This window comes from Silene latifolia, chromosome 1, assembly GCF_048544455.1.
Source record: "Silene latifolia isolate original U9 population chromosome 1, ASM4854445v1, whole genome shotgun sequence".
NCBI lineage: Eukaryota > Viridiplantae > Streptophyta > Magnoliopsida > Caryophyllales > Caryophyllaceae > Silene > Silene latifolia.
Window position 1 is genome coordinate 3,372,433 of NC_133526.1, and position 13,365 is coordinate 3,385,797.

Genomic DNA, 13,365 nt, shown 5'->3' on the forward strand with positions numbered 1-13,365 from the left:
CACACAAAATGAGAGTGGATAATGTCCGTCTACAATGAAACAGATTGTATCTTTTTATCTATTTTTCCTTTTTTTAACAACAGTAAAGATATTGCAGCTTACACAATACTTACCCGACTCCGATAATCGGGTAATATCATCAACTCATACTAAACAAAATTAGAATAGAATGTGTTGGAAGAACAAAGAAAGTGAAAGTCAATAGACGTTCAAAATGTTCATACTAGCTGTTACAATTCACGTTTCATTTGACATTTTCCATGTCTTTCTTAGTTTCTGGAACCGTGGAAAGAAGATTGACTGCCGCAACGTGATACAAATAATAAATACAAAAAGGTCACCTTCATATATAAAGGAGAACAACGTCAAGCTTAACATTTTGGCTAGTGTCAATATTTGGGGCTTAGACAACTTCTATGGTTGTCAACTTGTCACCCAGTATTAAGTACTTTCGTACATCAATTCTTAATTCTTATTAACCCGTTTTAAATATAAAAACGGTTGAGTATGAATGTATGATATGTAGAAATTGGACAAAGCAAAAATAATGTCTCATTTATATTAAATAAAGTGTTATTTGACTTGATTAATCTTAAAATTAAAATTTAATTTAGAATGCGCGGTATTATAAAGTTTTTATTTTTGTATTACTTAATCATGCTAAATTAACACTTCATTAATTTTTCATATTTCGCGTCATTATATTTTGATATGAGGAAAAAAATTGAACTGTAAAATAATAGTATATCTCATTAATTGTTCAATTTTCTCGTTATTTTATTTTGTTTCAAGCAAAAAATAAATTAAAACTAAAAATTAATCCAAGAGAATTGAGTAATGTGCTGAAATGTATTTTTTTTTTTTAAAAAAAAAATTATATCACAAAGCTAATGATTCCAATTTATAAATTATCGCAACTATTTTTGTTATGAAAGTAATTAAAACCATTTATAGTTTTATTTATACATAGTATGAATAGTATGAGTCACGTCATTCTCAAATAATAATATCAATAAAAGATTTAATAGTCTTTTATTATTTATATACTTTAATTAAAATATTATAATTTAGTTTTTAGTGAAAACTATGTAATTTGATGATAAGATTAATTTTAATGAAAAGAATTATATAATAAAATACATTATAATTATTATTAATTTTCTTATTTAGTGAATACAACTAAATTATCAATAACTTCCTTATTTAAAAAGATGTTTTTTGGGGGAGAAATTTCAAATTTGTAAGTTCACCTATTTTTTTTAGTAGAGGTAGATAGGGGATGGATGTAACCGACTTGAGACTTGAGAGAATCCACACGTTCAAAGCTTGTTTTAGGCGCTGTTTGGTAAACGGCATATTGGCCAATTTTTAGCATATTCAAGGGTTTTAGCATCTTTGATCAATCAATATGCTAATTTTAGTGTTTGGTAAATAACATATTAAAACAGAATATTTGGGGTCAATATACTGTTTACCCTATCATATTGGTTAACATATTGTAAAATACTATAATTTTTTTCTCAATTTTACAAAAAAAACTAATAATCTTCTAATCGTAATCTGCCAATTACCAAACACTCAAATTAATTCTGCTAATTATAATATGTTAGTCAAACCTTCTGATAAAATCTGTCATTTATAATCTGCTTTTGCTGAAATTAATCCACTGTTTACCAAACAGGTTGGTTTTAAGTACGAAGTACTATATTAAGAAGACCCCATATCATTTATGGACTAACTCTCTCGTGTTGTTGTAAGTAGGGGGTAGATTCTAGCCTATTTAAGCCTGAGCTCGGGTGAGCTTGAAATCGGCTCGAAAACTTGTGCTTGAGCTCGGAACAACGGCTTGTATTAGGCTCGAGCTTGGTTAAATCATTACTTCGTATTTTTTTTACCTTTTTTAGCTTCTAAATTAAATTAAAAATAAATATATTTTTAGAAAAATGCAAATATAAGATACTTACCAAATATAATAAAAATATAATCATTAAATGGTAAAATAATTTTTTATTCAAAATCGTCTCAAATTTGGTCTACCTCAGCTCGGATCAGTTTTGACCGATTTCGAGATGAGCTTTTACTTAGCTGGTTCAGAGGGATCTATGAGGCGGCTTAAATCATTTACAGTCCCGTTTGTAAGTATAATTTTAAATTCCAGTTTACATACTTTTGATTCCTGAACTCGCCCTAATTCCAGAACTAATTTGGACGGATGACGAATGGAGAATATTTGAACTAGACTCAACACACATTATTTTAACATAAATTCTCATTTTATACGGTTATTTTCGCTTGAGATTCAGATGAGTCATATGTGACTATGTGAGTATGTGACCATTTTATTTTGAACATAAAGTGGTCACATATAGCCCGTGTGAATGCTTTAGACGAAAATAATTGTCTGAAATGAGACCTGTTGTTATTTTAAGCTTTTGTACAATAATTTTAATAAATTGAAATCTATAAAATCTAACAATGTACTCCATATTTAGCTTAAATTTGGTTTTTCTTTATGTCAGGAATTTATTGAAACACGTCCTCCTGATGAATGTAATTAATAGGAGCAGAAGTTCGAGATAGGAGTACGAGTAGAAAGTAGATTTTTACTACTGTAATTAATATTTCAAAGTACTAGTAGTACGAAATAAGTGTGACTGTTTGAGAGTGTGTTTGCAAAATTGTACAGAAATAGTGAAAAGTAAAGATACCAAGTACTCACATTATGACACGTTCATCTTTGACAGATGACAGTCCCTCTATTTCTGGTTCGTAGGTGGTACGTATTCGGCGTTGCACTCTTCCGAAATAGTCGCATGCTAAATATTTGCTGCAATTCTTGTACTACTAAATAGTGCTCACTTGGTCAATCACCATTTTCGAATAATTACTTCACACCTGCTAAAGGAGGTTCATGGATCGGGTTATTCGGGTGGGGTCAAGTCGAGTTTAGATTTTAGATTGTTCAGATTTGTAAGAATTCGGATTATTTCGGTTTTCGGTTATTTCAGGTGAATTGATTTAATTTCAAGTTATATGAGGATAATGATTAGTATACAATAATAAACAATCGGGCTGGGTTGAATAGGATCTGTCACTTCGGATTTCGAGCTATATCTGGGTCCTCAATTCAGGTGCGGGGCGGTTCAGTTTTGCCAGGTCAATTACTCGGTGATGGATGATTGAGTTGGATTAGGTTGCGAGACGGGTTATTACAACCTCATGATCTTGCAAGATCGAGTTAGGTTTAACTGCCCTGCATCATGTTCACAGTTCACTACATCTTTAATCTATTGGAGAAGGATTTGAGATTTGACATATATTCGATTTTTGAGCTAATTATGATTTTCGCTTGATACATATTGTGTTGTCTAAATGACAAGTTGTTTTCTCAATTAATGTACATTGATCGTATATCTCATCAATTTTGGTTCTTTAATTTTGGTGTGTCGTTGAATGAAGATCAATAAACACGTCAATATATCCAGCTCTTTTGCAGAAGTTAAGTTGAGTGTCGCTTGATCGAGTACACAACATGTAAGCCCGAATCATTGCAGTTCGTCAGGTAGAGATTTGGTGTAGCACAACTAGATCTAACCCTGCTACATTGTATTAGTTATGTTATTTGTACATAAAACTAATAAGTCTAAAGACCTGAGTGATCGGATCTGAATCCGAACAAACTCAATTTGACAAAACCAAGAACGTTGCAAACTGAAGTCGATCTGACCAGATCCATTGATGACCCGTAAGGCCGTACCCCCAATACCCAATGATCAATGATCCGAACCTGAAATCAACCCACCCCACCCCAACCCAACTCGAACCCAACATTTGATATTACCCCAAACCCAATTGTCACTAGATTGACTTACATACAATTCGTCTCCTCAACTATAAATTACCTCAATCGCAGGTATTTAAAAACAAACAGAAAAATTGTTCTTCATTTATAATTAACCTACATTGTTTTTCACCCAATAACTTATTTTCCACTCTTTTAAACAACGTAATTAAAAATATGAGTCGGTTTTATTGAAGAATACCCAAAAACCATAGAAAACAATGGTAAACAAAACGCGTAGACATGTAATACCAACATTTGAGTTGTGAGATGATCCACCTAACAACAACCCACCTTTTTTCCCATTCACACAATCTGCCAAATCCCCATTTTATATTCTTCCCTTTATCTACTCTAATATCTTTCCTTCCACATACTTAGCACCCTTTAACCCCATACTTTATGTAACTAATCCCACATAAAACACCTTCTAATCTTCTATTACCCATTTTCCTCCTAATTATACCAAAATTCTTAACCAAAAATATACTTAAAATATACTCGTAAGTCGTAACCGTTGGTAAAATCGTTATTAACCGTAAATATCTTATACAGTTTTACCGTTTTACCATAATAATATTACGTAAAACCGTTTTTCTCAGGAATTTGTGCCAATATAAACCACTTCTAATACAAGTTCTACATTAACACGTATGTAAAACCGTTCTTAACCAAAACATACAAAAATACTCAATATCTCCGTATATCTTTAGACTTTAGGTAAAGAGGTTCAAGTTCGAACACCTGCCTAAAACCGTCTTACCCGATAATTTATGCCATTATAAAACCACACCCACTTCCCTCGCCTCTCTTTTTTTTCTTCTTCCTCTTTTCCTCTTTCTCCCTCACTTTCTCTCTCCTCAACAACCAAACCAACTTTTCTTCGTCGGCGTTTGCTTTTTCGCCGACGCCGGCGACTCACCGGAAAATTCCTCTCTCTTTAAAAACCGTTTCGTTTTTTTCGCAAATCTCCTCTCTCTTCAATCACGAAACGTTTCGGATTGTTGCGAATTTTCGAGTGATTTCGTCGAATTTGGTGATAATTCAGTAGAATGTGGGTGATGTTAATGTCGATCGTGATCTAGGGTTTCGTAATTTTCGCCTAATTGTTTGATTTTGTAGTTCAAATTTTTTTTTTCGTCTAACCGAATTTGGTGAAGAATCTTCGGAATGAGATGGTAATTATTTTCCCTATTTTTTTACTGCAATTGATTTTTTTAATTTCATACATTGTTACTGTTGTTTATGAGTAATCGAGGTATTTGAATGCATGTTATATTCTGTTAATTTCAGCTTAAATCAATGAAATTGACGATAATTTGTGTGATTGAATCTGTAGTTTACTTTATTTTCCATGGAGTATATAGTTAATTAAGTATGATTTCGCAAATTCTTATGTAAGACGGTTTTATCACGTATTCAGGTCTTAACGGGACGATTTTACGATTATTTTGTGTAAAACCGTCTTACACAAGACTACTTCGGGAGCATTACGCTTTTTCTATATCGTTCCGCTTTAATGTGAGAGTAGTAAAAAAGGTGGGCTTGGACTTGACTTTTTTTAGCATGGCTATGCTAGAAGTACTATTACAGTATACAAGTTGTTTTTTCTAATTTAGGGATTTTGGAGCTTTTTCTACTGTCGTCAATTTTGGTCGTTGATTGATTTTTTTGACTTATTTTGACTTTTTTCTTTTTAAGAATTTAAGAATAGGTGAATTAATATTGTTGAACAGTGTTTAATTTGGTAAATTACTGTTGTTTTATCATTTAGGCTGATGTCATTTGTAAATCAAATTGATATGACGACATATATGGACAATGATCATATTTTTGGCGATAATAAATACGGAATACGGAGAAATTAAAATTGGTTGAATTTTGAACTAGTGTAATTTTTGTTGATTATGCAATCGTTTTGTGGGTCGATTTGACAGAACATTATTTCTTGCTTGACATTGCATAGCTGAATGTGGCACATTATGAACAGTAGTATTGTGATTTGGTACCTTGGCAACATGTTAAGGAGGACTTGATGGACTCCCTTATCGATTTGTACCTATGTCTCAACTGATTCGTTATGTTTGATAAAAATACTTCTCAGAAATGAAAAAATGTGAAGAACAAGATGAGACCGAGGGAGTATTTGTGAACTATGTTCTTAGGTAAAAGGGAGGCATTAGGGGCAATATCTTTTCACTCCGAGTCATGTTATTTGTTCTTTGGAGTAAGAAACTCAGAATTGATTGATTGAAACAATATGATAGTATTATTGTCTTGGGATATGTCTTGACTTAATGTTGAGTTTTTAAACATTCTGGATCCTTAAAGAGGCTGTCAGTTGGGGTGGGACTAGTTTATGAATTTCGAGCATGTAGTGACATTATCGTTAGTTGCAGGGAGGAGATAAATTTTGATTTTTTGGGCTGCATGTGTTATGTAACATTAGTTGCACTATGTTTTAATGGTATCATTGATTTTGATTGCCGTTGAGAAAGTGTCGTTTACTTGGACAATGTTATATATGCCATCCATATAGTTGGGTTCCCTACATTTGCTTTTGTACAAAGTTTTGGGAAATATAAAATGTGAGAGAGTAATGGGAGCGACAATACGACACTCACATATGGATGTTTTTTTTGGTTATATAGCCGGTCTATAGTTCCAATGGAGCCAAAGACTCAATTACTCTTTGGTTGTGGGTTATGATGGAATAAATCATGTCTGTTTGTTGTATGCATGTTGACACCATCTCTGATCTGGCAGGTGGAAGGGAGGATTGGTGTGTCGAAAGAGGCTAAAAACAGCTGTCTAGAGTTTCTGAGGCAGAAAAGGCTTCAGAGGATGAATCCAGAAACAAGAGCACAGGGTGCCAGGGGAAGCGATATGCTTCCTAGAAGAGGTGATGATGTAAGAGGTTCTGTGTCATTTAGCTCTGAGCTATGTGGTGATGCAACGTCAGTTTCTTTCTCTGATATTGCTTCAAGTGGAAGGAATTCTCTAAAGAGCAATGCAGAGAAATTTAAATTGACTGATTTAGATTGGATAGACAAAATTCCAGAATGTCCTGTTTATTGTCCAACCAAAGAAGAGTTCGAAGATCCCTTGGTTTATTTGCAAACGATAGCCCCAGAAGCCTCAAAATATGGTGAGCATTTCCATTTTGATCAATATTTCTTTGCAAAAGATAGACCCAGAAGTGTAGGGGGAAGACTGTGTATATCTGAGTCCCCCTACCCTCCTCTAGCTGGAGTTCATCAGGCACTTGACGAAATACTTGATATTCTACGTACTCTGTATCTAGTGTAGGTTTGGTTGATTTAAAAAGATTGTCAATGCATTTATGTAGATCGATCACATATATTTGCTATTGATATGGTATCTATCATTTCTCTACAATTTTATAGGTATTTGCAAGATTATTTCCCCTATGAAGGCCTCTGTGCCTGCTGGTGTTGTATTGATGAAGGAACAAGCGGGTTTTAAGTTTACAACTAGGGTGCAGCCACTTCGGCTTGCTGAATGGGACACTGATGACAAGGTTACCTTCTTTATGAGTGGCAGGTGAAATTTTAAACTAGACCAATTGATGATGATTGTGATTATGGTAGCTTTTCATTACATTCCTAAGTTTCTGATTGGTACTTCAATTTTCCAGAAATTACACTTTCTCTGATTTTGAGAAAATGGCAAACAAGGCATTTTCGCGCAGATACTGTAGCACGGCAGGGCTCCCTGCTTCGTTTTTGGAAAGGGAATTTTGGCAAGAAATTGCTCGTGGGAAGATGGATTCTGTTGAGTATGCATGCGATGTTGATGGGAGTGCGTTTTCATCTTCTCCCAGTGATCAACTTGGTAGAAGCAAATGGAATTTGAAGGTGTTGCCTTGAGCATCTTTTATTGGAAGCTTTCTATTGTTATTAGCTTGTCACATTTTTTATTATTCTCCACAGTTCTTGCTTTACGTGGCAGTGAAATGGCAACGTTGGTGTATCGAATTCCGAAAGGCTAAACTTCTATTTTGCAATGTTTATCCTCTTTTTGTACTTTTTTTTTTATCCTACGAAGTCAAGGGCCAAATTATATTTGTATTACTATGTACTCCGTATAAACTAGTGGTCAGTCCTTCCATCTAAGTTTGCTGAAAAATATTACTCCTAAATCATTATTTTGAACTTTAAAATTTAAGCTGACCTTGCAAACGTGCCTATACGTGCTTACCTAGTCCTGTATTATTTTGAGGATCAGTCATGGCATACATGAACCAAAACACCTGCTGGTTACTTGGTTTAGTTATCATTTCTCTTTACGTAAACATCCCCTGTGTGACTGTGTCTTTTAGGCTACCTTTCACATTTAGTCGTCTTTCCCTATTGGCATAACATTTACAGAACTTGCCTTTTCAGTTATTTTGTGTGGTTATTATGTTCATATATCCGTGCATTTGCCTCTGTCTGATGATTTATTTTGCTGTTCTCGCTAATTTATGTTTTTACAAATTTGTGGTTGTAGGGTCTCTCCCGGCTCTCCAAATCTGTCTTGCGGCTATTGGAAACGGAAATCCCGGTATGGCCAGTAGTTCACTGCTGAATTTTACTATCTTTTCTATTGCTCTATATGCTGAGCTTTTTATATGCCGGTTCCTTTTTACAGGGGGTGACAGATCCTATGCTTTACATAGGCATGCTGTTTAGTATGTTTGCCTGGCATGTTGAAGATCATTATCTGTTCAGGTATAATTTAGTTGTCTATCTGAAATAACAATTCCATCTAAAGGCTTATTAGAGTTTATTTTCATTTTTTTTGTGTCTTTCCTTCTTTTTTTTTGCAGTATTAATTACCATCATTGTGGTGCTCCAAAAACATGGTATGGCATACCTGGAGGTGAAGCTTTGCAATTTGAAAAGGTTGCGCGAGAGCATGTGTATAACAAAGACATTTTATCAAGTGATGGTGAGGATGGAGCTTTTGATGTACTGCTAGGAAAAACAACTATATTTCCTCCTAGTATTCTTATAGATCACGGTGTTCCTGTCTTTAAGGCTGTGCAAAAGCCCGGGGAATTTGTTATCACCTTTCCCCGTGCTTATCATGCTGGTTTCAGCCATGGTAAGATGGATTTCTAATTGGCAGGATGTTTTTAATAAATTTGTTTGCACCAGTTTTTAGTTAATTATTCTTTAAAGAATGTATTTTTTTGTTGATTTTAGCATATTTTATAACAAAAGATGGCAAAAGGTTTACACTATTCTTTTGCTTTGGAGTATGACAGAATTAACCAAAATGATTTGTTATATGGAGTAACTTTTAATGCTTCGGTCAATACTGAATATAAGTAGATCAACACAAAATTTGTCGCAATTTTCTTTACTTCTCTTCCAGAAACAACCTTCTGTCGGGGAAGATTTGAGTAAAGGTTACCTCTTTCTTTGTTCTAGGCGGGAGCGCCTCTGAGTCAACTGTTAGTGTTGTTGTTTTTTGGCTTCTCTCCCAAAAGGAAACATTTAACTCGTCAAACATTAAGTTTAGTGTAGCCTATATTGTTATCATGTTTTGGCGTTTTGCTTTGTTGCTTATACATCTTGTGAGCAGTGACTGTTGTCACTCGTGAACTTATGGCTCATCATCAGCCGTGATTATTTATGTTTGGGCTGTTGATTAATATGGCTTTGTTTGGGTTTAGGTTCCAAATGTAGGCACCGTGATGGATTGGTGAATTAATTCACATTGGATAGTTCAGTTGATGTCTATGTTAATGGCGGTGAAGCTTAGCAATTTGAAGTGCTAAGAGTGTTATTGACTTTCGTATATATTTGTGCCATTATATGAGGCGTGGTTACAAGTGCTCTCTGAAGTTCAGTAATTTTGGTTTATATTTGTAGTCATTGACTCATTGTGCTGAAGATCTATGTATTCTATATTTTCTATCTGCTGTGGACAGACTTTGTTTTCATGGCATATGTATTACTGTTTCCTTTACCTCTAACATCACTTACATCGGTATACTTATACAGTTATACTCTCATCTTCAGGTTTTAATTGTGGTGAAGCTGTAAATTTCGCAACTGGAGATTGGTTTCCATTGGGGGCAGTTGCAAGTCGACGTTATGCATTTCTTAATAGGATTCCTCTGCTTCCTCACGAGGAACTTCTTTGCAAGGAAGCAAAAATATTGTGCAGAAGCTCAGAATCTATGGATCCCGATAATTCATTGCCTGATTTAATTTGCCAACGTTCAGTTAAAGTTTCTTTTGTTCAACTTATGAGATTTCAGCACCGCGCTCGTTGGTGTTTACTGAAATCAAGGATCTGCTCATCTGTTTCAATGGAGGCATATGGTACAATTTTATGCAGTCAGTGCAAACGCGATTGTTATATTGCTTATGTCAGTTGCAGTTGTTTGTTCCATCCTGTTTGCCTTCGTCACGGTATACTATTTATTTGTTGGTATTACTCTTAGTATTTATCATTGACGTGATTTAATTTATCGATTTTCTGATTCTGATTTTGCATCATTGTAGATATGAATTCAGTTGTTTTCCCCTGTGGAGGTAGCTGTACCCTAGTGGTGAGGGATGATCTTGCAGACCTTGAAGCTGTGGCAAAGAAGTTTGAGAAAGATGACAGAATTACTGAGGATCTCAGGCAGTTTACCAGAAATGAAGATGCACGGTTGCTGTCTACGTTATTCCCTAGCAAGAACGATGGATATTTTTCATATTGCGATATAAATTTGGAGCTATATAATGATGTTGACAACACCATAGACCCGTCACGTTCTGAGGACCTTTCAATTTCAGCTCTCAGTACAAAAGATGCCAGGGGTGCACAATTTCCTACCAGCATGTCAGACACTTCACTCTCTAGTGCTGCTTCAACCATATGTTCTTTCAGAGTTGATGATTCTTCACATACCAACGTAAGTAATCATGATCACTCACGAAACTGGTGTGGTTTTTTTTTTTGTTGGTTTTTGAAGTAGCATACAAAGCAATTTTTTGCACAATTTTCATCGTGGTTCATCCCGAAACACTGTTTTTACATACCAGGTCATGTGCCGAGCCCTTGAGGCGCGAGGGTTTTGGTGTGGTTTAAGCAAGCATAACTTTCAACTTAGTCGTTTATTTGCTATTTGCTTGCAGGTGCTGGACCTCACTAACTCGAATTTTGTAAATCATGGTGAAAATATATCTCACAGTACATGCCAGTCTTCTTTAACCTCTTTGCCATATGATAAATACTTAAGTTCCAACCAACGAAATCAGCATCAATCAGGATTCTTTCCTAGCGTGGATCACTGTAGTGATGATTCTGATTCAGAAATATTCAGGGTTAAACGTCGACCTTCTCACAAAGTAGAGAGAAGAATTGTTGTTAGTGGCCTAAAGTTGAATCATGTTCAAGATAAGGTATTTTAAATCTTCTTCGATCTTTTAGCTCTTTTATGTCTTCTTAATCCTGCCATAACCCTATAACTTATGAGACGCTCTCATAGAATGAAATATGTCCAAAACGAGTGCAGCTTGAACAGATATCCAGTGAAAACGTAAAATTGCATGTTACGGAGTACAATGAATCTGATAGTTAGAGCTTATTCTTAGTTAGAGCTTATTCTTAGTATACTGGCCTTGCCAATAAGACTGGTACAACAATTGGTGATCGACTGATCGTGTATACTTGGCCTTGCCAATAAGACTGGTACAACAATTTGAGACCGTGTATACTGGCTTTTGTATAACAGGGGCTTAAACGGTCAAAGGAGATGCAAACAGGAGGAAGATATGAGCAGAGAGTACCTGCTGATTATTACGAATCCAATTATTCAAGAACTGGTTTACCACCCATCAAGGATACCAACGTAAGTACTCCTTATGCTAAGGATAGGCCATCCAATGTTTCTGTAACCATCAAGTTCAAAAGAACGCAAAATGATTCAAGATCGAAAGACGGAGAAACTTCTCTAAATGGCCGATTCCAGCAGGACATCGGGATGAACACAAGAGAACCAGCCCCCATAGAGATTGCCCCTAAACGTCTAAAAGTAAAAGGCCCTTCATTTCTAGGGTCAGGAAGTAGGACGGTTAATTCTTAATGATGATCCGGCTTCTGGAAATTTATCGGGAGGTCTGACATACTAACTTCGTTTTTTGCAAATGGTGGTTTTAACGTGACTGAAAATACAGAAATCTGATCTCGGAAGCAGCTGAGGAATTAACCATTACTAGAGGAGTTAACCATTCTTTGTGCACCGGAGAACCTTGGTGCATTTGGGGAAGGTAGAAATTGTGTTAGTCAATTTTTTAATTTTTTTTTTTCTCTTTTTAGCCAATGAAGGTCGGGGCATATATCCTCGATCTTCATAGTTTAGTTGCTCAAATTAGCCTGCTGCTTCCTTTGGTATTGGGGTTGTCATTCTTTTTGTAGCTACAGGTGATTTGTAAGTTTTTTGTTTACATAAATAAACCGCAGAGAGTAGTCAATCAATTGAATTTCTGTTTGTTTCGGGCTCATGTGAACTGATGTGATAACATATCGCAACACCAATCTTACTGGCTTATATTTATACACAAATTCTCATTGAAGACATGACATATCCGTCACAAGCTGAAGACGGATACCATTTTACCTCACAATGTACCCACTTTTTCTCTCTCTGCAACACTATTCATGTGGTCCCCTTTCTCCACTAACCCATTTTATTACCATTTTATCTCACAAAATATCCGTCACAAATGGTAACCCGTCACAAGCAAGACCAATTGATATTTATAAGGGTTAGAACTAGAACTGGTTCAAGACATCGGTTTAATCTTTCCTGGGTTCGTCTTAGAACATGTGCTAATATATCCATCATTGTATTTGTACCCTTTGACTTTAATTGTTGATTTGGGCCGATCATTGTGTCTAGTCGACCGAGCTTCTTTGCAGGTGCTATTGAGTTGGGCTAGCAAGTAATCGATGTATTTTGCAGATTCTAATCAGTCTTATTGGTTTTCAGTTGCAAAATAAAAAAAATAAAAAAAAAATAATCAGTGTTCTTGAGTAAATTTTAAGTCAAAGGGTACAAATACAATCATTCAAATTCATCAATCTCATGCAAATAATCCACTTAAAACCATCCATTTTATATTTTACCGAATCACCGGACCTGCCAAACTTTTTTTATTAGCATATTATTTTGACGTAAGAAATACGCCCTTTGTCCTAGTCATTTATTTACTCTTTTTATTCTTCGTGAGTAGTATTATAATTAAAGGCTAACAAATGATTGAGACGAAAAATTACATTAATTTAATTATAATTTTACACTATTTTGTTGATGTAAAATTGAGGCCAACTCACGTGACCACAGTTCTCAATAACACCACAAAACGCATAATGTATGCAATTGTCTTGTTGTAAAAGTCAATATTCTTGTAAGCACAATACTAATATCATTGGAAGAAATATATGGAACAATTTCTTCAAGGTTCCCTAATGTCGGGGGAAAAGTCTTTGCTTAGACTCTACTTTGGTATAATAAG

At 35.0% G+C, this 13,365-nt stretch overlaps 1 protein-coding gene across 1 annotated transcript; it reads left to right on the top strand.

Moving 5' to 3' along the window:
* The first annotated feature begins 4,220 nt into the window (after nucleotides 1-4,220).
* On the top strand, nucleotides 4,221-12,341 carry LOC141593184 (lysine-specific demethylase JMJ13-like). The gene is made up of 11 exons (XM_074414136.1): nucleotides 4,221-5,019; nucleotides 6,608-6,989; nucleotides 7,249-7,405; nucleotides 7,500-7,719; nucleotides 8,354-8,407; nucleotides 8,495-8,574; nucleotides 8,673-8,950; nucleotides 9,874-10,269; nucleotides 10,363-10,760; nucleotides 10,984-11,250; nucleotides 11,583-12,341. The coding sequence occupies exons 1-11, from the start codon at nucleotides 5,017-5,019 to the stop codon at nucleotides 11,931-11,933; spliced, it is 2,586 nt and encodes an 861-aa protein (XP_074270237.1). The 5' UTR covers nucleotides 4,221-5,016; the 3' UTR covers nucleotides 11,934-12,341.
* Nucleotides 12,342-13,365: the final 1,024 nt, after the last annotated feature.